Source organism: Phocoena sinus, chromosome 10, assembly GCF_008692025.1.
Source record: "Phocoena sinus isolate mPhoSin1 chromosome 10, mPhoSin1.pri, whole genome shotgun sequence".
NCBI classification, from domain to species: domain Eukaryota; kingdom Metazoa; phylum Chordata; class Mammalia; order Artiodactyla; family Phocoenidae; genus Phocoena; species Phocoena sinus.
This window is the reverse complement of record NC_045772.1, coordinates 69,483,802-69,500,891: the sequence shown is the minus strand read 5'-3', so window position 1 is coordinate 69,500,891 and position 17,090 is coordinate 69,483,802. Positions and strand designations below refer to the sequence as shown.

Genomic DNA, 17,090 nt, shown 5'->3' with positions numbered 1-17,090 from the left:
GAAGATAAATCTGAAAGTGAAATTAAGAAAACACTCCCATTTACCACTGCAACAAAAAGAATAAAATATCTAGGAATAAACCTACCTAAGGAGACAAAAGACCTGTATGCAGAAAATTATAAGACACTGATGAAAGAAATTAAAGATGATACAAATAGATGGAGAGATATATCATGTTCTTGGATTGGAAGAATCAGTATTGTGAAAATGACTATACTACCGAAAGCAATCTACAGATTCAGTGCAATCCCTATCAAATTACCAACGGCAATTTTTACAGAACTAGAACAAAAAATCTTAAAATTTGTATGGAGATACAAAAGACCCCGAATAGCAAAAGCAGTCTTGAGGGAAAAAAACAGAGTTGGCGGAATCAGACTACCTGACTTCAGATTATACTACAAAGCTATAGTAATCAAGACAACATGGTAATGGCACAAAAATAGAAATATAGATCAATGGAATTGGATAGAAAGCCCAGAGATAAACCCACGCACATATGGTCACCTTATCTTTGATAAAGGAGGCAGGAATATACAGTGGAGAAAGGACAGCCTCTTCAATAAGTGGTGCTGGGAAAACTGGATAGCTACATGTAAGAGTATGAGATTAGAACACTTCCCTAACACCATACACGAAAATAAGCTCAAAATGGATTAAAGACCTAAATGTAAGGCCAGAAACTGTCAAACTCTTAGAGGAAAACATAGGCAGAACACTCTATGACATAAATCACAGCAAGATCCGTTTTGACCCACCTCCTAGAGAAATGGAAATAAAAACAAAAATAAACAAATGGGACCTAACGAAACTTCAAAGCTTTTGCACAGCAAAGGATACCATAAACAAGACCAAAAGACAACCCTCAGAATGGGAGAAAATATTTGCAAATGAAGCAACTGACAAAGGATTAATCTCCAAAACATACAAACAGCTCATGCAGCTCAATAACAAAAAAACAAACAACCCAATCCAAAAATGGGCAGAGGACCTAAACAGACATTTCTCCAGAGAAGATATACAGATTGCCAACAAACACATGAAAGAATGCTCAACATCATTAATCATTAGAGAAATGCAAATCAAAACTACAATGAGATATCATCTCACACCGGTCAGAATGGCCATCATCAAAAAATCTAGAAACAATAAATGCTGGAGAGGGTGTGGAGAAAGGGGAACACTCTTGCACTGTTGGTGGGAATGTGAATTGGTACAGTCACTATGGAGAACAGTATGGAGGTTCCTTAAAAAACTACAAATAGAACTACCATATGACCCAGCAATCCCACTACTGGGCATATGCCCTGAGAAAACCAAAATTCAAAAAGAGTCATGTACCAAAATGTTCATTGCAGCTCTATTTACAATATCCAGGAGATGGAAGCGACCTAAGTGTCCATCATTGGATGTATGGATAAAGAAGATGTGGCACATATATACAATGGAATATTACTCATCCATAAAAGAAACGAAATTGAGTTATTTGTAGTAAGGTGGATCGACCTAGAGTCTGTCATACAGAGTGAAGTAAGTCAGAAAGAGAAGAGAAAGACAAATACCGTATGCTAACACATATATATGGAATTTAAGAAGAAAAAAAAATGTCATGAAGAACCTAGGGGTAAGACAGGAATAAAGACACAGTCCTACTAGAGAATGGACTTGAGGATATGGGGAGGGGGAAGGGTAAGCTGTGACAAAGTAAGAGAGTGGCATGGACATATATACACTACCAAACATAAAATAGATAGCTAGTGGGAAGCAGCTGCATAGCACAGGGAGATCAGCTCGGTGCTATGTGACCACCTAGAGCGGTGGGATAGGGAGGGTGGGAGGGAGGGAGACGCAAGATGGAAGAGATATGGGAACATATGTATATGTATAACTGACTCACTTTGTTATAAAGCAGAAACTAACACACCATTGTAAAGCAATAATACTCCAATAAAGATGTAAAGAAAAAAAAAAAGACTTCAGAGACCTATAAAAAAAGAAAAAGTTTGGCTAGCTGTAGTATTGCCAGACACAGTACTTTAAACATAAAGCTATACTGACTTTATTTTCTTTAAAAAGCATTATTAGAGATAAAAAAAGTCACTGCACAATTGTAAAAGGTTCAATTCAAACTTACATATGCCTAATAAGTTAGCCTGAAAATAGATGAAACAAAAAATTTGAATACTGTAATTGTAAAAATTATAATGTAAAATTGAAAAGGGACAGAGTGACAGAGATATATTCATGTTTCAAGTAAGTGACCTAGTAAGCAAAAAATTAGTAAATATATAGTTGATTTGAACAACATAATCGGCAAGTTTGATTTAACAGGCATATAGAAACCTGTATACCATAGTTAAAGAATGTACATTCTGTTTAAACATACATGAAACATTTTTTTTAACTGACCACATAATAGACCATATATGTAATACCAAAAGATTTCAAAGAACGGGTATGGTATAGATCATGTTCTCCAACTACAGTGAAATTAAATTAAAATTTAATAAACAAAAAACAGTAAGTCTGAATATATTCATAAAATTTTAAACGCATTTCTAAATTATAAGTCAAAAAAGAAATCATGATGAATTTATACATACTTAGAATTTAGAATTTTAAATGACATGAAAAATACCTATCAAAATTTGTGGGACACAATAAAATGATACCTTGAAGTAAATCGATAGTCTTAAACAATAAAATTAGAAAAGAAAAAATCCTGGATGTTATTGAGCTAACAGTCAGTTTACATTATAAATAGAACAGCATGAGTAAATTGGAAAGAAAAGGAGAGAGAGAGAGCAGAAATTAATGAAATAAAAATGAGATTGAAAGCAAAGAGTTGATCCTTTAAAAAGACAAATGCAATAGACAATATTCCAGTGAAATTGGGCCATTATAAAGAAGTGTAAATAGATAATATCAGAAATAAAACAAGGCAGAAGTATAGCTATTGACAGAACTTAAAAGAAAGTGCTATGAGAATAATTTAAGCTAATTAATTTTACTACTACTAAAAGAAATGGTCAGATATCTAGAAAAACACACTTTTTAAAATACCTTCAAAAAGATTTTTTTAAAAGTCTGATTACCGGGCTTCCCTGGTGGCGCAGTGGTTGAGAGTCCGCCTGCCGATGCAGGGGACACAGGTTCGTGCCCCGGTCCGGGAAGATCCCACATGCCGCAGAGCAGCTGGGCCCGTGAGCCACGGCCGCTGAGCCTGCGCGTCCAGAGCCTGTGCTCTGGACAGTGAGAGGCCCGCGTACCGCAAAAAAAAAAAAAAAAAAAAAAGTCTGATTACCGTTGGAAAAGTCAAATAGTTAAATATCTTTCCACAAAGGAAAGATGAAACCCAGATGGTTTTCTAGGTGGGATCTCCCATGCTTTCAAGATATAGATCATTCCAACATTATATAAAATCTTCCAGAGAATGGGAAAAGAAATAATACACTTCCAACAAATTCTGTATGGTGAATAAAACCTTGGTATCAAAATTAGACAAATATAATCAAAGGAAGATCATTTCACTCCTGAAAATATATGCATGGAATGGAATCTAGCAGTGTGTTTTAAAAAAAAAAGGAAAAACCTTAATCAAGTTTGGTTTAGTGTTACAAAACTCATAAAAGGAATTCACAGAATTAAATTAATCGTATGATCATTTCAATATCTGCAAAATATTTTAATAAAAAAGCATACATTTTTTAAGTCTCAGAAAACTATGATGATAAGTTTATCTGCCAAGAACCTATATCAAATATTATTCCTAATGGTGAAACTGCACAAGTATTCCTTTCAAAATCCAGGAAAAAAGGCTACCATCATCATTTCTATTCAACATTCAACAAGGTTTTTGTCTTGCTTTAAGACAAAGGAAAGAAAAAGAAAAACGAGAGAAAGTTATAAGGATTGAAGAAGAGGGGGAATAATAGCCATAATTCAAAAGTGATATAAATATCCACAGGTAAATTATAAGGATTAGAGTAATGAATCAGCTGGCTAGATTTAAAATCAATAATCCAAATAATCTAATGCATTTCTCTCAATCAACATCATAGACCATACACTAATAAAAGAGATAAATGAAAGTTGTGCATGACCAGCTTTGAAAGAAAATACTATATACTACTGAAAGAAAATTTTAAAAGACCTTCATAGATAGACAGATAATTGTTTTATAATTACTTAACATGCGGGTCTAAAATTTTTATAGAAGAGCAAAGGTCCAAGAACAGCCAAAATACTCTTGAAGAAAATTAGATGGAGTTATATATCCTATGAATTATGATGATTTATTATATAGCTACAAAATTTGAACTAATATGAAACTGGCACATGGACTAAATAAAAATATTGATTAATGAAACAGCGGGATGATTTGCACATACCAGTGCAAACAGAAACTTTATAAACGGCATTGCACATTCTAATGAAAGGAGGTAAAGTAGTCAATGTGTGATCTGAGGAAACTGGACATTCACAGAGAAAAGGAACTTACAAAGTTAGATCCCTGTGTGATACCACATCAAAAAAATTATGCCAAATGGTTTAGAGATTTAAATGTGAAAAGACAAATTTTTAAATATTCACAAGGAAACAGGATAATACACTCAGACTTTTGAGCTACAGAAGGCTCAGAAGGCTATAATTTCTTTAATAAGATACAAAATTGCTAAACCTAAAGTTATAAATTCAGCTACAGCATACATTTTCACACACACAAAACAATTAACACTAAGGAACAAATTATTAACAGATATTTACAATACATATAAACCAAAAAGGGTTTGGTATCAAGAAGTTATAAAGAACATTAAAAGGCAGTAAGAAAATGAAAAATACCACAGCAGAAAAATAGGCAATGTTTTCTTCATTTCTTTCATTCCTCTCCAAAAAGGAAATATAAATGACCAGTAAATGTATAAAAAGATGTCCAAACTCATTAGTGACCAGGGAACTGAAAATTATTGCTATAATGAAATACATTAAATTTAGATTGGCAAAAATGAGAAATTTGAAGATCCTGGTATTAATAGTGACATAATCAAAACGAATGCTTATACACTATTGATTAAAAGTATAAATTAGTACCACTTTAGAAAATAATTTGGTATATCTTATAAAGTTAAACATGAGCACATTTAATGGCACGCAATTCTAACCGTAGGAATATACCTTAGCTCTTATAATAAAGTTCATAATAGAAAACAACTGGAATCAGCCCAAATATTCACTGACAGGATATAGATATGTGAACTGTGGATGAAATATTGTATAGCAGTGAAAATGCATGAACTAAAGCTCAAAAATAAGCATAATCAAGCAATTTCTTTTAGGAATATATACATATACAATAAAACTATTTTTCAAAAGATGGAAGGAACTGCCACATACAAAATTCATGCTATTGGTTACCTCTTGGGGAAGTGCAAGGGAGAGAATAAGGACTTAGCACAGGCCATAGAACAGTACCAAAAAATTTCTAATTCTTAAATCTGGTGGTGGATTCATGACTACTCTTTTTTTTTTTTTGCTTTAAATTTGCATATAAGTTTTTATGTACTATTTTGTATGGATCAAATATTACACAATAAAACACTTTAAAATGTCAAGCTCTGCATAGCACTTGATATTTAGAAATTAATTGGTACATAAATATTAGCTCTTATTATTCTTTAAAACTTAGAGCAGAATCAAATAATAGTGACACTAACCATTAATTAATAATCAAAATGATTGTGTAAATTAAAGGGAAGATAATCAAAACATCATTTTAAATAATTCAGTAAACAATTATACAAGCTATATTTTATTTACCAAATAACTTACCTAATGTGTCACATTTCTCTCTAGCTCCACAAATGTCTTCCCTTAAAACAAAAGATTTTGAAGCATTTTCAGAAAATATTTTTGCAACATGCCAAAACAAAGATAAAGAAGCTTTGACTATGACATGACTATTACCCTAAACCTAGAGTAATGCACCATTTTTGCACATCAATAAGCAATAGGTGCTATATAAAAGTGATTGCTGTGAACAGCTGAAGCTTAACCAAGTTCAATGAAAAGCTCTCTAAGTGTATTTTTCTCCTCTCTGCCTTTATTTATGCAGTAGCATATGTAATATACTCTTGATGTTTCAATGCCTTTATGAACTTCGGCTATTATTCTCAGCTGCAAAATAATGATGTTCTCAGATGTTACCAAGTTGCTTAAATGTTTTCCTTCTTAAATTACTTAGTCCTTAAACATTCATTATGACAGTTCTCTAGTCTCCTTCCTCATGGTCTCCTCTTACAGCCCTTTTCCTCCCTCCCATCATTAACCTGTTATCTTCAGTCTTTGCTGCTTGGCCTCTAACTATAACCCAGGGCAGTACCATGGATTGGTAATAGAAGACTCTGTATAAATTTGAGTCAATTCTGTTTTAATTTAGAAAAGAAATAAAGCACATGGACAATATGTCAGCTGTTTTACATGGACTAAAGGTTTTCATTTCAGGGTTCTAGAAAGCCCAAATTTCTCTGAGTCTGACCCTCAAGCAAAAGATTTTTCCCCCTTGGCCAAGCAACCAACCGAAACAAACAACAAACTCAGGATCTAAATATTCTGGTAGCATGACCGTTGCTGAAACAAGGATGTGAATTAACATTGTATAGTGGTACATGTAAAATGGATACTCATTTTATAATAGCAGCAGCTGCATATAAATAAATAGGTTTGAGAAAAACCCTAGCAAAAGCAGCCTGGTAATTAAGTCATGCGTTGAGCATCAAAACAAGGAGCAGATAGATATTTTTAAGTATAGGGCGTCCAAAATAAATTCAAAGGCTTTCTTTTACAAGCGATTTAAAGGTCAAGTTGGGGAAGAAGCAAAACGTGTTCTCAGTTCCATAACTATATTAATTTCCAAGTAATTTTCCTAATTCTTACTCTGTCACTAATATAATAAGGAAATTATCTTGTTTATGTCAAACCATTACTTAGCAACTTAACGTTGCTAATTTCCTAAGGAATCAGGCCAGTGTTCTGGTCTGAAAAAAACAAAGAATGCTTTCATTCAATGGTATCTTTCGTAATACAAGTTCTCATAGAACGTTTCTATGTATTATCGATAAAGAATTAACGTAAGAAGAAGTACAGGTGATCACGCAGGAGATAAAGGGTAAACAATTTCATTGCAAGCGTTATTTCTAGAACTGTACCTAGTGATAAGAACAGCAGTATCATGGTGGGATGGGTGGGCATCATCTAGAACATTCTGAGTTTGCTGCCATAAACAGAAGTTGCGTAACGTGGTAGCCGCATTAAAACTGATGACTGGTCCTTCCTACACACAAAAAATCAGCAATTTAACATTACGTCAAAACACTCATGGCCTTTTTCCTTCCAAGCCTGTCAATGTTTATGCAATTCATTAAATAGCATTTTCACAGGCAAATGAAGAAGTGGTATCATCTCTCCCTCATATCTAAAACATATTTCAGCAATACTTAAAACACGGTGATCAAAACACAAAAATTAGAGCTTCCAATATTTGGGATTGAAAAGCTAACTTCTGAAAATTACTATATTTTAAATCTTTCAACAGTAGGATTATAAAAGTGAATACCTGAATGTTTTCAACCTTAAATTTTTTAATTGTTTATTAATTTTTGTTACTTCCTCTGTTGTCATTCCATTTTGTTTCCATCACGACAGAAAAAGTTAACCCCACTCCTTTTCAAATCAAGTTTTGTAATATACATTTTAAAAATATCTCATTTCTAATAAGGGTTTCATGATCTCTCTATATATCCCCGCTAAGAGCCTACTACAGCTAGGATTACTACTTTTAGAACTGTTTCTTACCTGTTCATCATGAATTATAACTAATTTTACAATTACTATGTTTATAAGATTTCCAATACTTGAGTCCTTGTAGATCGCTGCAACCTGCAAGGAAAAAAATTTAAGATTAGGTGCCTAAAATGAACACCTTTTCTCAAAAAGTAAATTGAAACCAGTCTGAGCCAGAGCATCAATTCTCCAATTTAGCTGCACACTGGAATCTCATAGGGAGCTTTTCACAAATCCCTAAGCTCAGGCCACAACCCTTATCAATTAAATCAGAATCTTAAGGGTTGCGACCCAGGCATCAGCATCTTTTAAAATTCCCTGGCTTTTTAATGATTCCAATGTGAAGCCAAGTTTGAGAAACAGTATCTTAAATCTTGCTACTGAGATTTCACTCATTGATCAGCAGCATCTGTATCACCTAGAGCTGATTAGAAATAAGGAATCTCAGGCCCCACCCTGGACAGGTGAGTCAGAATCTATATTTTAACAAGATCCTCAAGTGATCTGAACACGCATTAGAGCTTGGAAAATACTGTTCTAGATGATTCAGCAAAAAATTCACTACATTCTGTGTCACAATCCACAATTTATGTGTCCACAATACACCATAAAAATAAATATAGGGGGCTTCCCTGGTGGCGCAGTGGTTGAGAGTCCGCCTGCCGATGCAGGGGACACGGGTTCGTGCCCCGGTCTGGGAAGATCCCACATGCCGCGGAGCGGCTGGGCCCGTGAGCCATGGCCGCTGAGCCTGCGTGTCCGGAGCCTGTGCTCCACAATGGGGAGAGCCACAACAGTGAGAGGCCCGCGTACCGCAAAAAAAAAAAAAAATTGAAAGGTCATCTTGCTCATTTAATTGTACGCACCTCCTATTGTTTTATGTATTGACCTTTATAATCTATGTGCTCACACTCTATACATACATACCTTTTATAATATTTGGATATTTAGAGGTGCTTTTATTGAATAACTATTCAATTAAGCTGAATTGTGAAGCAGGCAGATGAAAGACCAGAAGGCCCACTTGTTACTTCAGAGTTTTTCCCAATTAGCATGCACAACATGCTTCTCTTATTCCTAAAACTACCACCCCATATTAGGTCACCATAATGGTAGGGTATCCATGTTTGCTACTTCCTCATAAATACATAACTAGAAATAATATTTATTGAATGTTTACTATGTTACTATGTTTGTGATGTGATCTAAGTTTAAATGTATTAATTCATTTAGTAATTCTCACAACAAATCCTATGAGCTAGAAACTATTGTATCCATTTTACGGATGAGAAAACTAAGGTACAGAGAAGTTAAGTAACACACTCAAGGTTAGGTGGCTGGTAAGCAACAGAACAATTTCCATCCAAGGCAGTCTAGCTTCAGCTCTGACTACTTTATCCGATCTTATGGAGCTTCAGCATTCTACTCTAAGTATTTCCTAATTAGCTCTTGGTACAAAAGTTATTTCAGAACCCTGATGTGGTTCATGCCCTAGCCCCTGACACTGTCCTGCTATAGTCACTTGAGCATGGCCTCAGAAGTCCTACACAGTCAGGAGACCTGCGTTTTAGTTCTAGCTCTTATCAGTTACAAGCCAGTTGTCTAACTCTAGAAATGGATGTATCTACTTTTTGGCTCAATACCACAACTACACTGAGGCACTGAGCACCCTCCGTCACAGTGCCCTGGTGTGCTGGATTAGTATTTACCAGATGCTGTTGGGGAAGGAGTGTGAGAACATTGGTTTTAAAGAACAAAATCATTCCAGTTTGAGAAAAGTTGAATAAAAATATTAAACAGGTGCCTTCATGGAGTCTTGAATAGGCTAACATATATGCATAAATATTATATCTACAAGAGAGGTATTACATGCAGCATCTCACACAACAACTTGGCCAAGTCCTCTCTTCCCTTTCATGAAACATGCCGAAGGACGAGTATCCCATCCCAAACCACACTGTAGGAACTGCTAGATTAGATTTCTAAGGTACCTCTTCTGTTTTATAAAACCATGGAATATTGTTAAATTTTATTGTAATCACTCCACTTTAGAGTGCTATATATTAGAACTTTGATTGATCCAGTTAAAATGTATTCAATCTTTTATTCTTCTTTTATCTTTTAAAAAATTTTTATTTCATTTATTTTTTTATACAGCAGGTTCGTATTAGTTATACATTTTATACATATTAGTGTATATCTGTCAATCCCAACCTCCCAATTTATCCCACCACCACCCTCACCACCACTGTTCCCCCTTAATGTCCATACATTTGTTCTCTACATCTGTGTCTCTATTTCTGTCCTGCAAACTGGTTCATCTGTACCATTTTTCTAGGTTCCACATATATGAGTTAATATACGATATTTGTTTTTCTCTTTCTGACTTACTTCACTCTGTATGATAATCTCTAGATCCATCCACATCTCTACAAATGACCCAGTTTCATTCCTTTCTATGGTTCAGTAATATTCCATTGTATACATGTACCACATCTTCTTTATCCATTCATCTGTCGATGGATACTTAGGTTCCTTCCATGACCTGGCTATTGTCAACAGTGCTGCAATGAACATTGGGGTGCATGTGTCTTTTTGAATTATGTTTTTTTCTGGGTATATGCCCAGTAGTGGGATTGCTGGGTCATATGATAATTCTATTTTTAGTTTTTTAAGGAACTTCCATACTGTTCTCCATAGTGGCTGTATCAATTTACATTCTCACCAACAGTGCAAGAGGGTTCCCTTTTCTCCACACCCTCTCCAGCATTTGTTGTTTGTAGATTTTCTGATGATGCCCATTCTAACTGGTGTGAGGTGATAACTCCCCGTAGTTTTGATTTGCATTTCTCTAACAATTAGTGATGTTGAGAGGGTTTCATGTGCTTCTTGGCCATCTGTATGTCTTCTTTGGAGAAATGTCTATTTAGGTCTTCTGCCCATTTTTTTGTTTGTTTGTTTTGTTTTTTGTTTTTTGTGGTACGTGGGCCTCTCACTGTTGTGGCCTCTCCCACTGCAGAGCACAGGCTCTGGACGTGCAGGCCCAGCAGCCACGGCTCATGGGCCCAGCTGCTCCGTGGCATGTGGGATCCTCCCGGACCGGGGCACAAACCCGTGTCCCCTGCATTGGCAGGCAGACTCTCAACCACTGTGCCACCAGGGAAGCCCCGTAAAAGTTTTTAAGTATCACTAGATCCCATTTGGTTATTTTTGCTTTTATTTCCATTACTCTAGTTGGTGGATCAAAAAGAGATCTTGCTGTGATTTATGTCAAAGAGTGTCCTTCCTATGTTTTCCTCTAAGAGTTTTATACTGTCCACTCTTACATTTAGGTCTCTAATCCATTTTGAGTTTATTTTTGTGTATGGTGTTAGGGAGTGTTCTAATTTCATTCTTTTACATGTAGCTGTCCAGTTTTCCCAGCACCACTTATTGAAGAGACTGTCATTTCTCCATCCTTGCCTGCTTTGTCATAGATTAGTTGACCACAGGTGCGTGGGTTTATCTCTGGGCTTTCTATCCTGTTCCATTAATCTATACTTCTGTTTTTGTGCCATTACCATATTGTCTTGATTACTGTAGCTTTGTAGTATAGTCTGAAGTCAGGGAGTCTGATTCCGCCAGCTCCGTTTTTTTCCCTCAAGACTGCTTTGGCTATTCGGGGTCTTTTGTGTCTCCATACAAATTTTAAGATTTTTTGTTTTAGTTCTGTAAAAATTGCCATTGGTAGTTTGATAGGGATTGCATTGAATCTGTAGATTGCTTTCGGTAGTATAGTCATTTTCACAATAATGATTCTTCCAATCCAAGAACACGGTATTTCTCTCCATCTATTTGTATCATCTTTAATTTCTTTCATCAGTGTCTTATAGTTTTCTGCATACAGGCCTTTTGTCTCCTTAGGTAGGTTTATTCCTAGGTATTTTGTTCTGTTTGTTGCAATGGTAAATGGGAGTGTTTCCTTAATTTCTCTTTCAGATTTTTCACCATTTGTGTATAGGAATGCAAGAGATTTCTGTGCATTAATTTTGTATCCTGCAACTTTACCAGATTCATTGATTAGCTCTAGGAGTTTTCTGGTGGCATCTTTAGGATTCTCTATGTATAGTATCATGTCATCTGCAAACAGTGACAGTTTTACTACTTCTTTTCCAATTTGTATTCCTTTTATTTCTTTTTCTTCTCTGATTGCCGTGGTAAAACTTCCAAAACTATGTTGAATAAGAGTGGTGAGAGTGGGCACCTGTGTCTTGTTACTGATCTTCGAGGAAATACTTTCAGTTTTTCACCATTGAGAATGATATTTGCTGTGGGTTTGTCATATATGGCCTTTATTATGAGGTAGTTTCCCTCTATGACCACTTTCTGGAGAGTTTTTATCATAAATGGGTGTTGAATTTTGTCAAAAGCTTTTTCTGCATCTATTGAGATGATCATATGGTTTTATTCTTCAATTTGTTAATATGGTGTATCACAGCGATTGATTTGTGTATACTGAAGAATCCTTGCATCCCTCGGATAAATCCCACTTGATCACGGTGTATGATCCTTTTAATGTGTTGTTGGATTCTGTCTCCTAGTATTTTGTTGAGGATTTTTGCATCTATATTCATCAGTGATATTGGTCTGTAATTTTCCTTCTTTGTAGTATCCTTCTCTGGTTTTGGTATCAGGGTAATGGTGGCCTCACGGAATGAGTTGGGAGTGTTCCTTCCTCTGCAATTTTTTGGAAGAGTTTGAGAAGCATGGGTATTTGCTCTTCTCTAAATATTTGATAGAAGTCACCTGTGAAGTCAACTGGTCCTTGACTTTTGTTTGTTGGAAGATTTTTAATCACAGTTTCAATTTCATTACTGGTGATTGGTCTGTTCATATTTTCTATTTCTTCCTGGTTCAGTCTTGGAAGGTTATACCACTGTAAGAATTTGTCCATTTCTTCCAGGTTGTCCATTTTATTGGCATAGAGTTGCTTGTAGTAGTCTCAGGATGGTGTGCATTACTGCATTTCTGTTATAACTTCTCCTTTTTCATTTCTAATTTTATTGATTTGAGTCCTCTCCCTCTCTTTCTTGATGAGTCTGGCTAATGGTTTATCAGTTTTGTTTATCTTCTCCAAGAACAACCTTTTAGCTTTATTGATCTATTGTTTTCTTTGTTTCTATTTCATTTATTTCTGCTCTGATCTTTATGATTTCTTTCCTTCAGCTAACTTTGGGTTTTGTTTGTTCTTCTTTCTCTAGTTCCTTTAGGTGTAAGGTTAGATTGTTTGAGATTTTTCTTGTTTCTTAAGGTAGGCTTGTATTTCTATAAACTTCCCCCTTAGAACTGTTTTTGCTGCATCCCATAGATTTTGGATCATCGTGTTTCCATTGTAATTTGTCTCCAGGTATTTTTTGATTTCCTCTTTGATTTCTTCAGTGAGCTTGGGTATTTAGTAACGTATTGTTTAGCCTCCATGTCTTTATGTTTTTTACGTTTTTTTCCCTGTAATTCATTTCTAACCTCATAGTGTTGTGGTCAGAAAAGATGCTTGATATGATTTCAATTTTCTTAATTTACTAAGGTTTTATTTGTGATCCAAGATGTGATCCTGGAGAATGTTCCATGTGCACTTGAAAAAAAAGTGTAATCTGCTGTTTTGGGATGGAATGTCCTATAAATATCAGTTATATCTAGCTGATCTATTGTGTCATTTAAAGCTTGTGTTTCCTTATTAATTCTCTGTTTGGATGATCTGTCCATTGGTGTAAGTGAGCTGTTAAAGTTCCCCACTATTATTGTGTTACTGTTGATTTCCTCTTTTATAGCTGTTAGCAGTTGCCTTATGTATTGAAGTGCTCCTATGTTGGGTGCATATATGTCTATAATTGTTATATCTTCTTCTTGGATTGATCCCTTGATCATTATGTAGTATCCTTCCTTGTCTCTTGTAACATTCTTTATTTTAAACTCATTTTATCTGATATGAGTATTGCTACTCCAGCTTTCTTTTGATTTCCATTTGCACAGAATGTGTTTTTCCATCCCCTCACTTTCAGTCTGTATGCGTCCCTAGGTCTAAAGTGGGTCTCTTGTAGACAGCATATATATGGGTCTTGTTTTTGTATCCATTCAGCAAGACTGTGTCTTTTGGTTGGAGCATTTAATCCATTCACGTTTAAGGTAATTATCGACATGTATGTTCCTATGACCATTTTCTTAATTGTTATGGGTTTGTTTTTGCAGGTCCTTTTCTTCTCCTGTGTTTCCCACTTAGAGAAGTTCCTTTAGCATTTGTTGTAGAGCTGGTTTGGTGGTGCTGAATTCTCTTAGGTTTTGCTTGTCTGTAAAGCTTTTTATTTCTCTGTCGAACCTGAATGAGGTCCTTGCCGGGTAGAGTAACCTTGGTTGTAGGTTCTTCCCTTTCATCATTTTAAATATATCATGCCACTCCCTTCTGGCTTGTAGAGTTTCTGCTGAGAAATCAGCTGTTAATTTTATAGGGGTTCCCTTGTATGTTATTTGTCATTTTCCCCTTGTTGCTTTGAATAATTTTTCTTTGTCTTTAATTTTTGTCAATTTGATTACTATGTGTCTCCATGTGTTTCTCCTTGGGTTTATCCTGCCTGGGACTCTCTGCACTTCCTGGACTTTGGTGGCTATTTCCTTTCCTATGTTAGGGAAGTTTTTGACTATAACATCTTCAAATATTTTCTCGGGTCTTTTCTCTCTCTCTTCTCCTTCTGGGATCCCTATAATGCGAATGTTGTTGCATTTAATGTTGTCCCAGAGGTCTCTTAGGCTGTCTTCATTTCTTTTCATTCTTTTTTCCTTATTCTGTTCCGTGGCAGTGAATTCCACCATTTTGCCTTTCAGGTCATTTCTCCATTCTTCTGCCTCAGTTATTCTGCTATTGATTCCCTCTAGTGAAGTTTTCATTTCAGTTATTGTATTGTTCATCTCTGTTTGTTTGTTCTTTAATTCTTCTAGGTGTTTGTTCTTTAATTCTTCTAGGTTTTTGTTAAACATTTCTTGCATCTTCTCAATCTTTGCCTCCATTCTTTTTCCGAGGTCCTGGATCACCTTCACTATCATTATTCTGAATTCTTTTTCTGCAAGGTTGCCTATCTCCACTTCATTTAGTTGTTCTTCTGGGGTTTTATCTTTTTCCTTTGTCTGGTACATAGTCCTCTGCCTTTTCATGTTGTCTATCTATTTGTGAATGTGTTTTTTGTTCCAGAGGCTGCAGGATTGTAGTTCTTCTTGCTTCTGCTGTCTGCCCTCTGGTGGATGAGGCTATCTAAGAGGCTTGTGCAAGTTTCCTGATGGGAGGGACTGGCGATGGGTGGAGCTGGCTGTTTCTCTGGTGGGCAGAGCTCAGTAAAAGTTTAATCTGCTTGTCTGCTGATGGGTGGGACTGGGTTCCCTCCCTGTTGGTTTGGCCTGAGGAAACCCAACACTGGAGCCTACTGGGCTCTTTGGTGGGGCTAATGGTGGACTCTGGGAGGGTTCATGCCAAGGAGTACTTCCCAGAACTTCTGCTGCCATTGTCCTTGTTCTCACGGTGAGCCACAGCCACCCCCACACCTCTGCAGGAGACCCTCCAACAAGAGCAGGTAGGTCTTGTTCAGTCTCCTATAGGGTCACTGCTCCTTCCCCTGGGTCCCGATGCTCACACTACTTTGTGTGTGCCCCCCAGTCCTGTCGAAGTCCTGCAATCAAATCCTGCTAGCCTTCAAAGTCTGATTCTCTAGGAATTCTTCTCCGATTTCCAGACCCCCAGGTTGGGAAGCCTGACATGGGGCTCAGAGCCTTCACTCCAGTTGGTGGGCTTCTGTGGTATTAAGTGTTCTCCATTTGTCAGTCACCCACCCAGCGTTTTATTTTGATTGCGCCCCTCTTACCAGCTCATTGTGGCTTCTCCTTTGTCCTTGGATGTGGGGTATCTCTTTTGGTGAGTTCCAGTGTCTTCCTGTCGATGATTGTTCAGCAGTTAGTTGTAATTCTGGTGCTCCCACAATAGGGAGTGAGTGCATGTCCTTCTACTCTTCCATCTGGAACCAATCCCCCTATCTTTTATTCTTTAAGTATTTGTTTCCCTGGCATATAGAATTCATATTGCTTTATAGTAGGTCTCATAAAATAGTAAACATTAATTCATAGATAATTAGCAAAAGGAAAAGAAATGGTATGAATTATTTAAATAGTTTAAGAAAATCTTAGGCAAAATAAAGTTCATGCAAAGCATGAAACAAATTATGTCGGTAGTAACTGACCAACTATTTTGAAATAATTTCCAAATAGTGCTTCATCAAATGTTCATACATGGCATGTTTAGAGACCACCTTCTTTATTATTTTAGCCATTTTTTAAAATTAAGATAATTGACATATATCATTGTATTAGTTTTAGGTGTACAATGATTTGATATATGTACATATTGCAAAATAACCACTACAATAAGTTTGGTTAACATCTATCACCATGCATAGTTGCAATTTTTTTTGTTATGATAACTTTTCAGGTCTACTCTCTTAGCAACTTTCAAATATACAATACAGCATTGTTAACTGTAGTCACCATGCTGTACATTACATCCCCAGGAGTAATTTATCTTATAACTGTATATTTGTACCCTCTGACCACCTTCACCTTCAAAGTCATCTGTAAAGAACTGATTTTAACAAAGTGAACACATTTTGCTTACAGAGACCATTACTCTTATCAGAAAGATGTTTTCATTTTTAAGTTAGAAAATGACATTCTGCATATGCACAAAGTAAATATGTGCAAAGAATTAAGAACAGGTAGAGCACTGAGTTGAAGGGAAAGGTAACATAAATGGTTGAACATGAAGTACGAAAGTAAATCATTAGTTTTTATTTTAGTGTGTTCGAAAATTTTCCCCATCCTAAATAACATCAGTAAAAGCAACTCAAAGAATTGAAAGCAATGATATTAAGTCAGTGTAATGTAGGTTAGGCTTTCTAGTTGATAAATGTCTCTAATAGCAACTGTGTTTTAATAAATAGGGCTAATTCCTGAGAATCAAATGATGCTCTTGAAATTTACATTATTAAATCTGTGGCAAGGTGAATAGCATCAAGTCAAACCTTTGTAAACCCAAAGGAATGTGGAGTTTTCTGACACAGTATTTCCAAGATTAATTAAACAGTAAGTCATTGCATATCAAAATAAATCTGTTGAAAAAATAATAATGCATGTAAAATTACATTTTAACCTGATTATGTCACCCAAATTCTCTAAGG

The 17,090-nt window shown here is 35.8% G+C and overlaps 1 protein-coding gene across 1 annotated transcript in view; it reads right to left on the bottom strand.

Annotated features, from left to right (window-relative positions):
- ADAMTS20 (ADAM metallopeptidase with thrombospondin type 1 motif 20) overlaps nt 1–17,090 on the bottom strand; it is a 208,422-nt gene that overhangs the window by 132,857 nt on the left and 58,475 nt on the right. The window contains exons 5-7 of the mRNA XM_032645453.1: nt 7,855–7,938; nt 7,209–7,333; nt 5,833–5,873 (exon numbers count right to left, since the gene is read on the bottom strand). Coding sequence (XP_032501344.1) covers nt 5,833–5,873; nt 7,209–7,333; nt 7,855–7,938 — 250 coding nt within the window. The remainder of the gene's footprint in view (nt 1–5,832; nt 5,874–7,208; nt 7,334–7,854; nt 7,939–17,090) is intronic.